Genomic DNA, 15,169 nt, shown 5'->3' with positions numbered 1-15,169 from the left:
CTTGTGTGTGGGAATATGACCCAACAGGGTTGAACAAACTCAAAAAGGTCTAGGAATTTTTTTTTTTTTTTTTTTAACTCATTTGCAAAAATGCAAACTTCTCATCTTCCCTGCATCTGAGTCAAATCAAGGAAAGTAAGATGTTCTCAAGCATATATGATGAACTCCGTGCACATACGCATGGACATTCGCACGGAAAAGCTTTTGTTTCACATGCATCACACCCCGCTTTCACGCAGTCGCTCTTCTGGTGATCTGCAGCAGAGATACGGAGGCAGAGGACTGATGGGGAAGATTTGATTTCTCAGGTCACAGCCTGTCGGGTTTCAGCCGCACCGCTCAGGGCGTTTGCCCGCTCCAAGGTGTGCGTGGAGGCAACAATAAGTGTCCCCGCCTATATATTTAGAGTAGCTGCTGTCCTACCAGCCCGCAGCGCGGCGCGGCTGAGTCTCCAGGTGTGCGCTGCGGGGGGTAGTGGCGTGTGTTCCTGAAGCCTCCCCACTCTCGCCGGGTCGCTCAGGAGGACACACGCCCCCGCTGGCGAGGAGAATTAAGTGTTACGTGCGTGGACCGGCTTTCTAATCTCTGATCTCTTGGATTATACTGATGGACGGGACTTAACGTGTCCATGTTTCCCCTTTAGCGCTATTTTACGCACCACTTTGCGCGCTCGCGTTTGCGCCCTAAAAATGGATTAATCCCCAGATTATTATTATTATTATTGGGTGAGGGTAGAGGAGTGGGAGGCGTTTGCCATATTTTTTTTCACTCTTCAGGTTTTTGTGGATTACTAGGGGATGTATGATGCCGAATAACGACGATGAGCTTTTTGTCTCTGGAGCGAGTGGAAGCGCGTTGGATTAGGAGCCAGAAACTCCCCAGAGCTCTTGGAGAAGATCTACCCGTTTATTCCTGGGACGCACTTTGAGTTTTTTTGTTTTGTTTTGGGGGGGTTTTCTTCACCTTCACACACCGATGGAGAACGAGCTGAGACCCAGGCTTTGCTTTCTGATCAAAGGACAGCGCGGATATGGCTTCCACCTGCACGGAGAGAAGAAGAAAGGCGGACAGTTCATCCGCACAGTGGAGCCTGGCTCCCCTGCTGACCTGGCCGGGCTCCGGCCGGGGGATCGACTGGTGGAGGTGAACGGGGAGAATGTGGAAAAAGAAAGTCATCATCAGGCGAGTGACTAACTGCACACTGCGTGACATTTTTACGTAAAGATGAGCCAGGAGAGGAACAATGCACTATGTACCTGTCGGACAACTTTTTCTTTCTTGCCTGTAGACGAGGGTGGCCCTATATGGGTCAGTGTGAGCCTGTGTAATGGAAATCACAGCTCGTCTTTGTCATGACACAAAAGCGTTATATGCCAGCAGGCGCCGAGAGAGCCAAATGCCGTATTAATTATTTTTAAATCAGCTCCAGGCCCGAAATGTAAGCGGACTCTGCAGCAGCCTAAAATTTCAATTGATGCAAAACAGATTGACAAAATGCTGAAACTGCGCACATGATGCTTAATCATAAAAAAAGACAATTCCATTCAAAAAGTAAAACATATGCGCTACTGTGAATAAAATGTCCCAATTCCGATTTTCTCAGTTTATGCTTTTGAAAAAATGTTTTAGATGTTCAAATAAGTATCAGACAAAAAAAAAACCCCAACCCAAAACATACCATTGAGTAGTTAAAAAAACAGATTTTATTGTGAAGACAAAGAAACTATCCTGACCAACTTTGGTCCTATGGAGTGTTGGGAACTAATTACATTTACTTGAGAAACTTTTTAATTATGATGTACTAGATTTCTGGGGGGATTTTTGTTAAAGTTTCATAAGTTTTATATGGAAAGAAATTGATCTGTGTCATGATTTGCAGTAGTAGAGGCGGTGAGGATGACGCTGAGGACCCAGGTTGGAGTGAAAGAATGATGTTTTTAATGATTATATGAATACAAATCCAAAAATCCAGGCAGCACAGAATGAGTGGAAGGCTAAGGCTCAAAACTGGTAGCAACTGGAAAACAAGAGCCATCTGACAGCAGACTGGACACGACTAGACAGCTTGACAAGACAAGAACCTGAAAAAGAACAAGGAACACCGGTGGGTTTAAACACACATGGAGACAATCAGGGGAAACAAGAAACTGGTGTCAGGACAAGGGGTAGACGGGACATTGGAGACTCAATAGACACAAACTTAAATGAATACACAAAAAAAGCCAAATCCTTACAATCTGGGGAAAAAATGTTTTCCTTTGCCTGATTTTGTTATTTTGTAAATACGTTATTTATATGAAATATTTTCATTTTGATCTTTTAAATACCAAAATGTCCACACATTGTCTGATGGGGTAATTTTTAAATATTCAGTGGCTGATGATTTGATCAAATACTCAGTTCTTGTAGACTTCTTACTCAAATACATTTTTACTCTTTAGTAATTTCTAGGATGGCTGCTTTTTTTTTTTTTTACTTGAGTAAAAATATGTAGAAGTAATGCTGAGTGCAATGAGTTCCAAGCTGAGTGCAATTTTTGGGTACTCTACCCACCTCTGGTCCTATGTGAAACAAACACTTGTCTTCATGTGACTTTAGCTGTAATTAACCATCTATTTTGGATTAATATCCCTTCCCACAACCAGGCTTAGATTACTAGATTCAAAGGAGGTTCTCCTCTAAGGTTGATTTATGGCCTTTGGCTCAGTTGCATTTCTGGATCCTGCTGGGAAATGAATTCAATATCTCCCTAAAGCTCATTATCTGAATGAAGCATGAAGTGCTCTAAAAAAATTCCTGGTAGATGGACATGGGACTTCAGAAAACACCAGTGGACCAAAACCAGTAAGAAGACATTTCACCCCAAGTCATCACTGACTGTGGAAGCTTCACTCTGGACTTCAAGCAAAGCAGATTCTGGGCCTCAGTCTCCACTCTTCCTCCACACTCTGGGACCTTGGTTTCCAAATTAAATATAAAATATACTTTTGTTTAAGAAGATGACTCTGGACCAGTTTCGGGTCCAGTTAGGTTGCGTCTGAAGCTGTCTCTGGTTCAGGAGTGGCTGTGGCAGCAGCAGCCCATATCCTTGATAAGTCTCTGAGTTGTGACTCTTTAAGCTTCATCCATAGACTTCACACTGTGAATCTCCTCCAAACACCAAAATAACTTTGCAAACTGTCTGCTTGGCGACTGTTAGTCGTCTCCATGACCGTGACAGGTGTAACACGTTTCTGTGTTAATCAAGTCAATCTTTTTGTTGCGTCTTTGTTTCTCCTGTCTGCAGGTGGTGAACCGTATCTGTGAGACGCCCCACCGCACCAGGCTGCTGGTAGTAGACAGAGAAACGGATGACTTTCTGCGCAGCCAGGGCCTGGCCTGCACAGAGGACCAGGCCATTGAAATGGGGAACCTCTCTCCACGCCCGTCCCCCAATATCACGCCCTCAGCGTCACCCATACCAAGAGAGGGCTCCCCGCTGTTTCTCAAATCCAACTTTAGATACTTATTCCATTTTCCTGCTGCAGACTCACCCACTCAGGTATCCTCTGAAAACAAAGAAACGAGAACCTCGACGACGTCGAGTTCCACGCCAGACACTGAGGTAAGCACCGACATCGAGAAAGTGGATCCATGAAAGATGGAGGGGAAATAAAATAAATGTCAAAGAAACAAAATGTTGAAACAAATGAGCATCCATGAACTGTCACATTATGTCCTGTTACAACCTCAATTTTAAATGTATTTTATTGTGATTTTATGGGATAAACCAATACAAAGTAGTGCATAGTTGTGAAGACGATAAAAAACAGCTCCATGATTTTAGATATTTTTACATATAAAAACCACAAACGACACACTTACTGTATAGTAGGCGATATTGTCTATTGCATTTTAGGCAATAAAATGTTTATTTTCGTAATTCAAATAAAAATTATTCTCCTGCTCCTCTCTTCCCCCGGTTAAAAAACCCCCAAAACATTCCCTCAGGAGAATCTGCTGCCACTCAATGACATGCAGTATTATTTTGTTTCCAGCACACATCACATTTTGCATCTAAGCTAGAATGTTCTGTTTCGGTCTGTTTCTTCTTTTTCTACATGTTCGTTTACATGACCTTTGAGAAAAGGCAACCTGCACTTTCTAGAACTTTTTTTTTTTTTAAACAGCTTTTATTCTCTCTACTTCACCATAGAGATGAAGTAGAGAGTGCAAAAGATTCTCCCTCATGAAATGTGAGTCTGTGCAGCTCCTCCAGAACTCAGGTGATATCTTGGACTTTGATCTTTGAGATTTTATTGGGTTTTGTTTAACAATCTGATCGCCATTTAAACTTTTCCACAGCTGAATCTGTGATCTACAAAGGACTAATGGGATTGCTTAGAAGAAAAAACTTTGTTTTTGCTTTTTGTTTCATTGTGGTTTTTTCAGCTTTTCCTAAGCAACAAAAAATACCTCCACCTCCTAATTCTCTTAATGAGACTTTTACATATTAGCTGAATTTGTACTGAGAATAAATTACACAGAGGTGGACTCTATTTGCTAATTTTAATTTAAAGAGGGACTTTTTTTTACATGATGATCCTTTGTCTTTATATATAATTTTTTTGTTTGTTTTTTTAATGTGTCGATGTTTGTTCTGCTCCACAGTGCCCTTAAATTGCCTCTAGGGAACAAATAATGTTTCATTATGAAACATTATTTGAAATTGATGAAATTGAACTGCATTGATAACCTGGCTTGTTAGAGCATTTGGTTGTTTTATTTACAGATATCAGAATAGAGATGAGCAGGTACAAATGCACGCCACACTTTTCAGACTTTTACTTGCAGGAAATAGAAAACCACGATATTTAGGAGTTTAAAATACGGCTCTGGAAAAAATTAAGAGGTCATTGGACTGAAACCATTTGAAAACCTCGTGGTTATCCCACCAAATACTGATTTCTGTACTCTTGAATTAAAACATTAGCATCGTTGTTTCTAAATTAATATGTACTCGTGTTCTTTGCATTATTTTAGGTCTGAAAGCGCTGCATCTTTTTTGTTATTTTGACCATTTCTCATTTTCTGTAAATAAATACTAAAGTTTTGCTTGAAATTTCAGACATGTTAATAGTTCATCGAATAGAAGAACAATGTTCATTTTACTCAAACATTTATCTATGAAGAGTAAAATCAGAGAAACTGATCATTTTAAGTGGTCTCTTAATTTTTTTCCAGAGCTGTTTCATCACTTTTGCAGCAATTCTTCTTGTCAGTTGCCTGCTTTTACAACTGTTACAATGAATTTAAACCGTGAGTGCAGGGGTCTCAAACTCCAGTCCTCGAGGGCCGCAGACCTACAGTTTTTAGATGTGCCACAGGTACAAAACACTCAAATGAAATGGCTTAATTACCTCCTCCTTGTGTAGATCAGTTCTCCAGAGCCTTGCTAATGTCCTAATTATTCTATTCAGGTGTGGTGCAGCAGAGGCACATCTAAAAGTTGCAGGACTGCGGCTCTCGAGGACTGGAGTTTGAGACCCCTGAGAGCAACATTTGGGTGTGGTCTGGGGAAAAATAGGAGATAGCGATCAAATTCAACAAAGCCATGTATATCGATTAAACATGATCACAAGACATCTGACTTGTGGATGCAGAACTGACCACATGCACAATAAAATGAGCTGCAGTCACTGGAAACCGCCAGATTAATCCCATTTGCTTTGAAAAATCGGCATTCAGATTCCTAAAGTTCAGCGTGTGGCATGCATTTCCACTTGTGACGTCTGTGTGACGTCTGGAAGTCAGAATAACCGGGAACTGACTCTCACAGACTGGGCTCGTTGTTTTGACTTCAAACAACCCGGGCCCAGATATGCGAGGCTAGCAGTTCATGTCAAACTGGCCATGTGTTTAGCTGAAAGCAGAGTAAATAAAGGCTGTTCCCTCGCCCTGCAGCACAGCTGCCTGTCTCCGTTTTAGTTAAATGATTACTTGGAAAATGAGGTAAAACATTATGAGATCAACCAGAAGCAGTTATGTAAAGGTCGACACCTGCATTAAGTACTTTGTATTTAATCAGTAATCTAAAGAGAAGGCGCTGATGGAGCCTCATTTTGATTAACCAAAATGGCAAATTAATCCCAGACTAACGCCACCAGTTCACAAAGGACACACACTTTCACTGCCTTGTGACTGACATTCACCTCTCTGAACATAGAGCTGCGTGATGTTATGACGGCAGCAGACGAACGAGACCTCAGCTGAGATGGCCACAGACTGCTGACTCACACACTCACATATTCTCACAAATCTCACTCAGTCATGTCATCTACTGCCTCTTGCATAACTACGTATGCATATCCGATTTTAGTAATTGTTTGTGTTACAACTTTATATTTGATATCTCTTGGTCGTTTTGGTCAAAGATTATGTAGAACTGAGCTATTTACTTTATGTATACATTTTAGTACAATCTCACCTTGAGAAGTTTTCCATGTGGCTTGGTTCAATAACTCCATAATAAATAATAGTAAAGGAAAAAGAAATATACATTTTTCAAACTTTTTTTTTTCAATCCATGTTTTTTTTCTATAAGTATTACATTTTCCACTCGATAAAACATATGAGTTTGGTCTGTCTTCATTTTAAATGATGGATTGAACAATGAGCTGTGAGATGTATAGAAACCTGAGATTGTTTCCTGAGATTATATTACATGCAGACGGACTTTTGTTTATTTTTGGTGTATCAGAGTAAAGGGGGCTGTACCATATTCCTTCTAGTAATGTTGTAGTCAAGCTCAGTCGAGTTTATTTGTACAGCAACAAGGCAAAGTGCACAGGAACCAATTATGAAACAAGCGGTTAAATATGATTTTCTTGTCAAAAACCATAATCAAAATCATCAAGCAAATGCACCACACACATATTAATTAATTCTGCTAATCAAAGACAGCTCTAAACAGGTGTGTTTCAAACCTTGGTTTAAAGGGACTCAGTGTTTTGGCAGTTTTACAGTTTTCTGGAAGTTTATTCTAGATTTGTACAGCATAGAAGCTGAATGCTGCTTTGCCATGTTTGGTTCTGGGGATGCTGAGTAAATTTAAACCAGAAAACCTGAGGTGTCTGGAAGGTTGATACAACAACAGCAGATCTTTAATGTATTTTGGTGCTAAGCCATTCAGTGATTTATAAACTAACAGGAGTATTTTACAGTCTCTTCTCTGAGCTACATGAGGGCAGTGGAAGGACTTTGGGGTGATGCGCTCTGTGTTCCTGGTTTTAGTGAGAACGCTGTGTTCTGGATCAGCTGCAGCTGATTTTCTTAAGTACTGTTGTGCTAAAGATAAACTTATGTTGCAATTTGTGGATGAAATGTGTGTATACCTTAAGGGGGCTCTGCAAACACTGTCATAAATTACTTCATGTCATGATTAGCAATAACTGAAGGGATTATTATGGCAACATACCAAGGGCGTAGGTTTGGTCTACGTTTTGGTGGGACCTTACAACTTACTAAACTAATTAATGTAGATTTTCGTTTATTTATTTTGTTTTTGTTAAAGAATACATATGTTTTTTTTTATTTTTTATTAATATGGCAAAAATTGGTCGGGACTATTTTATATCCCTTGAATATTGGTCGTGACATGTCACGACCGTCCATACCCAAACCTACGCCCATGCAACATACTGTATTAAAACTACTTTTTTCTCTCTCTTTCTTTTAAAACAAAAAAGTATTGGCTCATTACAACTGAGCAATATGTGTGGCTCGAGTTTGTTGTTCAGATGAAGCTACTTCACAGGTCAGCGCGATGAACAGGTTGCTGAAAACAAGCAGGCATGTCAGTGTTTGGTCATTGAGAGCCTTTGTTTCATAACTGCAGCTCTACAATACAAGTGTCAAACAGTTCGGTGCCCTTGATATGATACACAGATGCACACACAACAAAGACTCTCCCTTCATTCTTCCTGCTGTTGACGGTGGAAATAGGCCCGTCAGCCCTCAGGTCAGCTCACGGTCGCTAAGCGCCGTTGCCTGTAGGACGGTGGCTAACATAAAGCCCCTGTGGCATGTCGTGCTCAGACACACCCAGCATGAGGCTTGTTGTGGAGGTCGGTGTCCAGGCTGGTGTCACGCAGAGTGTCAGCTCTTGTTGCTGGACACAAGGCTCGGGATCAGCTGGAATGGCTCAGACAGATCCACTTAGTCGACTTCGGTCAGCTTTGTGACCACCAGGTCAACCTGGCAGCAAACGACCCACGATAGCACACAGTGTCGTGCAAAGCTACTCGAAATGTTTTCACATTTCATCATTTTATAATCACAAACCACAATATTGCTTTAGTTTTGCAAATAAATTATCTGAAGAGAGTAACAGGTATTTATAATCTGTCCTCCTGAATTGATGCAAGGAGCCATCCTTGTTTTATTTTCTTTGCAAATAAAACTCACAAATGTATTGTGCATTTGTTTTTAGACCTTTTTTGCCCTGATACAGCCACATAAAATTCTTTGAAAAATTTGGCCTACAAGCAAAACGCCATTTATAGCAGAATAACTAACCCTGCATATCTAAAGACATCACAGCGCAGTGAAACATTGCAATGGCATCAGCATGCTTGTCTTCAAGAAAACTGGTCAGTGTAGATGGAAATATGGAAGTAGCAGGAAACCTTTGGAAGAAAACCTATGAGACACTTCAGAAGACATAAACAAAGCAGACAGAACTACAGCGGAGTGGTTAAGATCAGAGCATATTCATGTCTTAGAGAGGCCCAGTCAAAATCTGAGCATAAATCCGGTTGAGAATTCAAGGAATGGCCATGGAGAGACTCAGATATAATATAACAAACAAAACAAAGTATTTTCTAAACATCTGGCAGTAATTTTTTTTTACAATAAATAAATAAATAAAATGGACAATTATCCACGACTTTGTGTTGGTCTGTCAACTAAAATCCCTATAAAATAAAGTTTGTGGTTATCATGTGAGAAAATGTGGAGAAGTTCTACGGGTGTCAATACTTTTGCAGGGAACTGTAAACCAGAACATCAACAATATTAAATCAAAATAAGATTAAAATATATTTTTAAAGTTATTCAATAGCAATAATTTTAAAAAAATTCACTTTGACTCACAAAAACTTTAACTTGACAAATATTTTGTCTGTCAATGACATGATCCAACACATCTATCAGGCAACAACTGTCCTGTAACCTGAACAGAAATGGGTTAATTAAATAAAAAAATTGAAACCCGTCCATATGTGATATTTTCTAAAACAAACAAAAAGTAATACAAGATTCCTGCTAATATGAACAAGTCGTAGCTCCATGTTTTACTGTGGATAGAAAAAGATACCTAAAGGTTCAAATCAAACTAATTTGCAGACGTTAAGCATCAAAGATGTTCCATCTGCTGCAGGTGGAGCCGTCCCCTGAGCCGACGGTGGAGCTGCTCCCTCGTCTGTGCCGCCTGGTGAAGGGGGAGAACGGCTACTGCTTCAACCTGCAGAGCGATAAGAAGAAAGGCGGCCAGTTCGTCCGCTCTGTGGACCCCAAGTCACCAGCAGAGAGAGCTGGCCTCCGAACTGGAGACAGAATAGTGGAGGTACAACTGACAGATGTGCCTACTTACAAAAAAAAGGAGGGTTTAAAAGTGCTTTATTGGAGGAAAAATATTTTCTAGTCTTATAAATAACCTAGGGTTGCATGTTGTTTAGTTTTGTGGCATTTCTTTTAAACATTGTTGGATAGATATCCACAGTGCTCTCCAGCCTGATTGATACATCTGGCAAAGATGGGTAAAAGGCCTTAACTGAATTTATATTTTCTTACACTGAAAATGGGGACTAAATATAATGTGACACAGAGGACTTTTCCTTTTGACCACTCTTCAAGAAATGGGAAGCACATGCTGTTAAAATAATGTGGATGTTGTGCTCAGTGGAGATTCTTGCATGAACCCAAAACCAACCAAACCAGCCACCATGCTGAAAATCCTGAAAAAACTGCAGCTGGATAACATGTAGTGCAGTCCTGAAAAAGTAGCACAAAAAAATAAAAACTTAGCTTGTACCCCTTACATAATGTTTCTCTCTTTATGCTCCAACCATGTGAAATTTAATAAGGGAATACAAAATGTTTTCCTACTGAGAAAATGGACAAAGTATTGGCAACAAAAAAGAGATGAATTTAAGGCTTTAGTTCATCCTTACCGGGGGAGCTAATAGGTTTGAAGGGTCCTGTATGCCAATTTGTGTGTAGCAGCTTTGTAGAGTCGTGGTGTTGCACAGTTGAGACGTTGTTTTCATTCTCATCTGCATCAAGTGCTCGGTTAATGACGCGGAAATGGAGAGTGCTGACGCAGGAAAAGACTTCATGCAAAGCGGCTTCCTCTCAAATCACAGACACTATCTGCGCAGCACTGCACCCTGCATCTCGTGTTTCACCACTAGTGATGCCTTCCTCTTTCCAGCAGAACCTTATCTGCACCGACGTAGAGGTGGACTCAGACCCGACACTTCAGAGACAATTCTAACAAAGTCGGCCTTCTATCACACTGAAGAACATTTCCAGGATTAAAGAACTAATGTTCCACTAAGACCGAGATGCATTTGTCTTTAGTCACATTGATTACTAGAACAGCATCTTCACAGGTCTGCCTAAAAAATTAATCCTCCGGGCGTGCCGTGGTGGCGTAGTGGTTAGCGCGACCCATATTTGGAGGCCTTGAGTCCTCGACGCGGCCGTCGCGGGTTCGACTCCCGGACCCGACGACATTTGCCGCATGTCTTCCCTCCTCTCCTTCCACATTCCTGTCAGCCTCCTTTCGTAAAAAGGGACACTAGAGCCCACAAAAAAAAAAAAAAATTAATCCTGCAGCTGATCCAGAATGCTGCTGCTCGCATTCTGACTAAAACCAGGAAGCTGGAGCACATCCCACCAGTTCTAAAGTCCAAACACTGGCTCCCTGTAGCTCAGAGAAGAGACTTTAAAATACTTCATAGTTAGTTTATAAATCACTGAATGACTTGGCACCAAAATACCATCGGCCGTCGTTGTATCAACCTTCCAGACCTCTCAGGTCTTCTGGTTCTGCTCTGCCTCCCCAGGACCAGAACCAAACATGGAGTAGCAACATTCTGCTTCTATGCACCACAAGAATAACTAGAATAATGATCAACATATCTGATGTGTATTTGTTTGAAGATTTTACTGGTGGCATTTGGCAAAATAATATTTATTGCTTGTTTCATAGTTGGTGATTGTATTATGTTTTTATTAAAGCACTTTGAACCACCTTGTTGCTGAATTGTGCTATAGGAATAAACTTGAGTTTTTTCTGTGTCTCAGGTAAATGGCGTAAACACGAAGGGTCTGCGGCACTCAGAGGTGGTGGCGCTCATCAGATCCAGAGGGGATGAAGTCAGCCTTCTGGTGGTCGACCAGGAAACAGATGAACTCTTCCACAGACTGGGAATTACCCCAACCATCACCCACATTAAAGGTCAACCAAACCCTCCGGCTCTAACACGCAACTCCACTGAGACGATGCTGAACTCTGCTTGCTTCCACTTCTACAGAGGTCTACGTGGATGAAAGACGTGCAGAAAGCACCCCGCCGACCCCGTCCCCGACCACTGAGCTCCCCACGTCGGACGCGCCTGTCATAAGCGTCACTCTGACAGACTCTGACATCGCCAACACGTCTCCGAAACCCCGAGCCAACGGCAGCTCGGCGTCTCACTCCTCCAGGAGCTCCACCACCCAGTCAGAGGTCAGCAGCTCAGACATGAGCTTCCAGGTGAGTGAAGAATGAAGCGAGAGACATGACAGTGACCCTCGGTTTGGAGCGAATCATGACTTGTTTGCACGGACTCCAGGTTCCTGAAGATGACGACAGCCGCATTTCAGACCCCTTCATGGAGAACGGCCTGCGCCTGAGTCCCACTGCTGCTGAGGCGAGACAAAAGGTCCTCGCCACCCGCAACAAGAAGAGAGCGCCCCCTATGGACTGGAGCAGGAAGCAGGAGCTCTTCAGCAACTTTTGAACCGAGAAATTTTAATGAGCCTGCACTATTTATACCAAAAACAAACTCTTCCATCTTTTACACGTGTGGACAGAAATATAAATAAAAGGTAGTTACTGTTTAGTGTGAAATCAGTTCATAATATCAAATATTATTCTCAATGTGAACAGTTAACTTCAGTGAGACTCTTTAATGAGATGCCTAGTTAAAGCTGGCATGGGAAAGAAACTACAACTCATCACTCAGCTGATTCTAAGCTTTAAAACTACAATAAGCATATTTCCTCTTCAACAAAGAGTATATGCACATGCAAAAGCTGCTTTAGTGCACGAAGGCCTTGCAGGATAAGGAGCAGATCTTGTGATGTCAACAGCTTTACTGCAAGGACATCAAACAGAAGAAACCTTTCCAAAGGAATATTCAAATAAGTTGCATCTGCACCACAGAAACTTTCTTTTAGGACCTGATCTGTGTCGAGAATTTTTACAGGCTTGCCGTTTTTCTCTGTAATCTGTCAGCAGCTGATTTTATTTTTCTTTTACTGTGTAAGTCTGTTGTAAAGATATGTGAAGGGCATTCATAACAAAAACAGGAAGTAAGCATGCAACTTTATGTCGTATAACGGTTGTATTAATAGCAGAAAATTTCCAACATCAGTTTAGATGAAACTTTGTTGACATATGTTGGTAAGAAGAACCTATGATTTATGTCAAATACAACATTTTTCCGTAATAGATGCTGTGTAACTTTAAATGTGCACACAGAACGAATGATTAGTCTAGTTTATAAAATAAATAACGACTGATCACATTTAGTTAGTATGTTTTGAATGGTAATACTGTTAAATTAGTGCTTTTTATTACACATTCCATTTGATTTTTCAAAACATTTCTCCATCTTCCTTTGGCTTAAACATTTAACGGTGTGAATAAACCTTTAGAATCTGTGTGTGTTGCCATGATTATTTAGGGCTGCAGTTCCCCAAATATGGACCAACAAGTGATGCGTTTTAATGTAAAACATTTAGCCGACACTTTTCCACTTCAGCTAACTTTTCTCACACATGGCAGATGTTTGTCACACTGGAGATGGAAGCTGTTTTAAAATATGAAATATCGACAACTCATATAATTTTGGCAAGTCAAAATATTGAACTTGACTTAAATGTCCAAATGGTTATGTTCAAATATTAAATCTTCGTATACATGTTGAATTTAAATCCTAGAGCCATAGCCAAATGTCAATTTTTTTTACTTTGCTTTTTTTTTCTTTTTTTGCACAGCACCATTAATACAGGAAAACAAAGGAACAGAGATTTTTTTTAAAACATCTGATGATTAAAAAGATGAATGGCCCATAAAAAACATAACACATAGTCGCATAAAAGAGACAAATGTTGAATCAAATTTAAGCAAATCCTCAATGCAAATGTAAATTTAAATGCTCAATTCTTATCTAAATCCTAAATGTTAAATCTATATTTTGAATCTCAAACGTTGGACTTAAATGTTCAGAAAACATGCAAATAAAGCCGGAATGGGTGCTGCAGCTTCCTGCCACATGTGAAAAACATGACAGAACCATCAGTCTCTAAATTGTCCTCAGGTGTAAGTGTGTGTGCATGTGTGCATGTGTGTCTGTGGTACATCAGGGGCAAGATGCTATATATGGAGGATGTGGGGCGACCCGAGTTCGATTTCTGATCCCTGGGCATTTCCTACATCTTATTCCTGTCAAATTGTCAGCAACTTTTATAACCCTATGGAGTTTTGTTTTATCTCCTCAGTCCAGTAAGGCAATTTTTTTTGTCTAAAAAAGCAAAACAAAATAGCTTGTTTTAAAAATAACTTTGTCTACATTTTAAATTAAAGAACACACAATCTAACCATCCGGAAGTGCCTCTAAGCTGAGGAGGTAAAGTGCTACGAAAAGGCCCAGGTTGGTTTGGATTGTTTTCTTATGCAGCCTAATTTGTCTTTCAAAACATGAAACTTTCTCACAATCTCTGCAGGGTGCAAATTTGTAGCACAGACTACTCTGTCTGCAACAGTGCTACAAAATGGCGATAGCAGCACAGAAATGAAAGAATGCAGGGACTTTCCTAACCTGGCTCTACCCAAACTCCACCCTAAGCTTCTGGGGGGGGGGAACTTACATCAAGCTGCAGACAACAAGAGGATCTTCTTGTAACATTGTGTCCATATTCAACATCTGTGGTTGTTTACTCACATTCTAGATGGTTTCACAGTAGATGTGTTTTATTTTTTAAAGATTTTTTTCGGCTCAGGTCATTTTAACAAGATTGTTAGAATCACTTTCAAATTTCAAATTTCTACATATTTGTTTTTCTTACGGTCTGATCTGACATTTAAATCTGAAGTAACATTTCCTGTTTCACATAAGTTAGGATTAATAACATTATTCGATAAATGGCAGCACAACAAAAACAATTTTTAAAATCTTTTATTCAGACTCAAAGGTTTACACAAAATTCTTGAGTATTTTGTTGCACTGCCTTGAAACAGCATGACATGAGCCATGCTCTTCTTCCAGAAGCTTCTCACAATGTTTCGGTGGAGGTTTGACTCGCTCCGTCCTGACAGAACTGGTGTGACTGAGTCAGGTTTGTTGGCTGCTTCTCAGCTCTGACCACGACTCTTCTATGGGACTGAGATCATGTGCATATTTTTATAAGCCAGAGGTTTTATTGTCAAGGATTTGGCTTTTGGGATAAAATGACAAGCTGAGTGTTTGGTGGAATTAAGGTAAAACTTCCAAGCTGTTTCAACTGTAAAGCAAGGCGGTGGACGCATCATGCTTTGGGGCTATTTGGCTTCCAGTGGTACTGGTGCACTGGACAAAATGGCTGGAATAATTAGCCATTAAAGATGGCTGACTGTTCAGCCATCTTTAATTTCAACACATTGTCAGTTGGATAATAAAATATTTGACACGACTGAGCGTGTAATAATAAAATAGTCCAAACATACATCATCTTTTTTTTTTGTAAAAGATGAAAAGATATAGCATAAAGTTTTTGATTTAACCAAAACTAAGTGGGTTTTCTGCCACATGGTAAGAGACATTTCTCTAAATATTATTGTTGTTGGCTACTTAAATTTAAACATGTTTTAATTAATGAA

General features: G+C 40.3%; 1 protein-coding gene across 1 annotated transcript; it reads left to right on the top strand.

The window, feature by feature from the left end:
• Nucleotides 1–261: 261 nt before the first annotated feature.
• nherf2 (NHERF family PDZ scaffold protein 2) lies at nt 262–12,972 on the top strand. Its single transcript, XM_028017694.1, has 6 exons — nt 262–1,182; nt 3,287–3,604; nt 9,419–9,604; nt 11,350–11,503; nt 11,580–11,800; nt 11,880–12,972. Exons 1-6 carry the CDS (start codon nt 976–978, stop codon nt 12,045–12,047), a joined length of 1,254 nt encoding a protein of 417 aa, XP_027873495.1. The 5' UTR covers nt 262–975; the 3' UTR covers nt 12,048–12,972.
• Nucleotides 12,973–15,169: the final 2,197 nt, after the last annotated feature.

The sequence above is a fragment of the Xiphophorus couchianus genome, chromosome 5, assembly GCF_001444195.1.
Source record: "Xiphophorus couchianus chromosome 5, X_couchianus-1.0, whole genome shotgun sequence".
Taxonomy (NCBI): Eukaryota; Metazoa; Chordata; class Actinopteri; order Cyprinodontiformes; family Poeciliidae; genus Xiphophorus; species Xiphophorus couchianus.
This window is presented reverse-complemented; position numbering and strand designations above follow the sequence as displayed.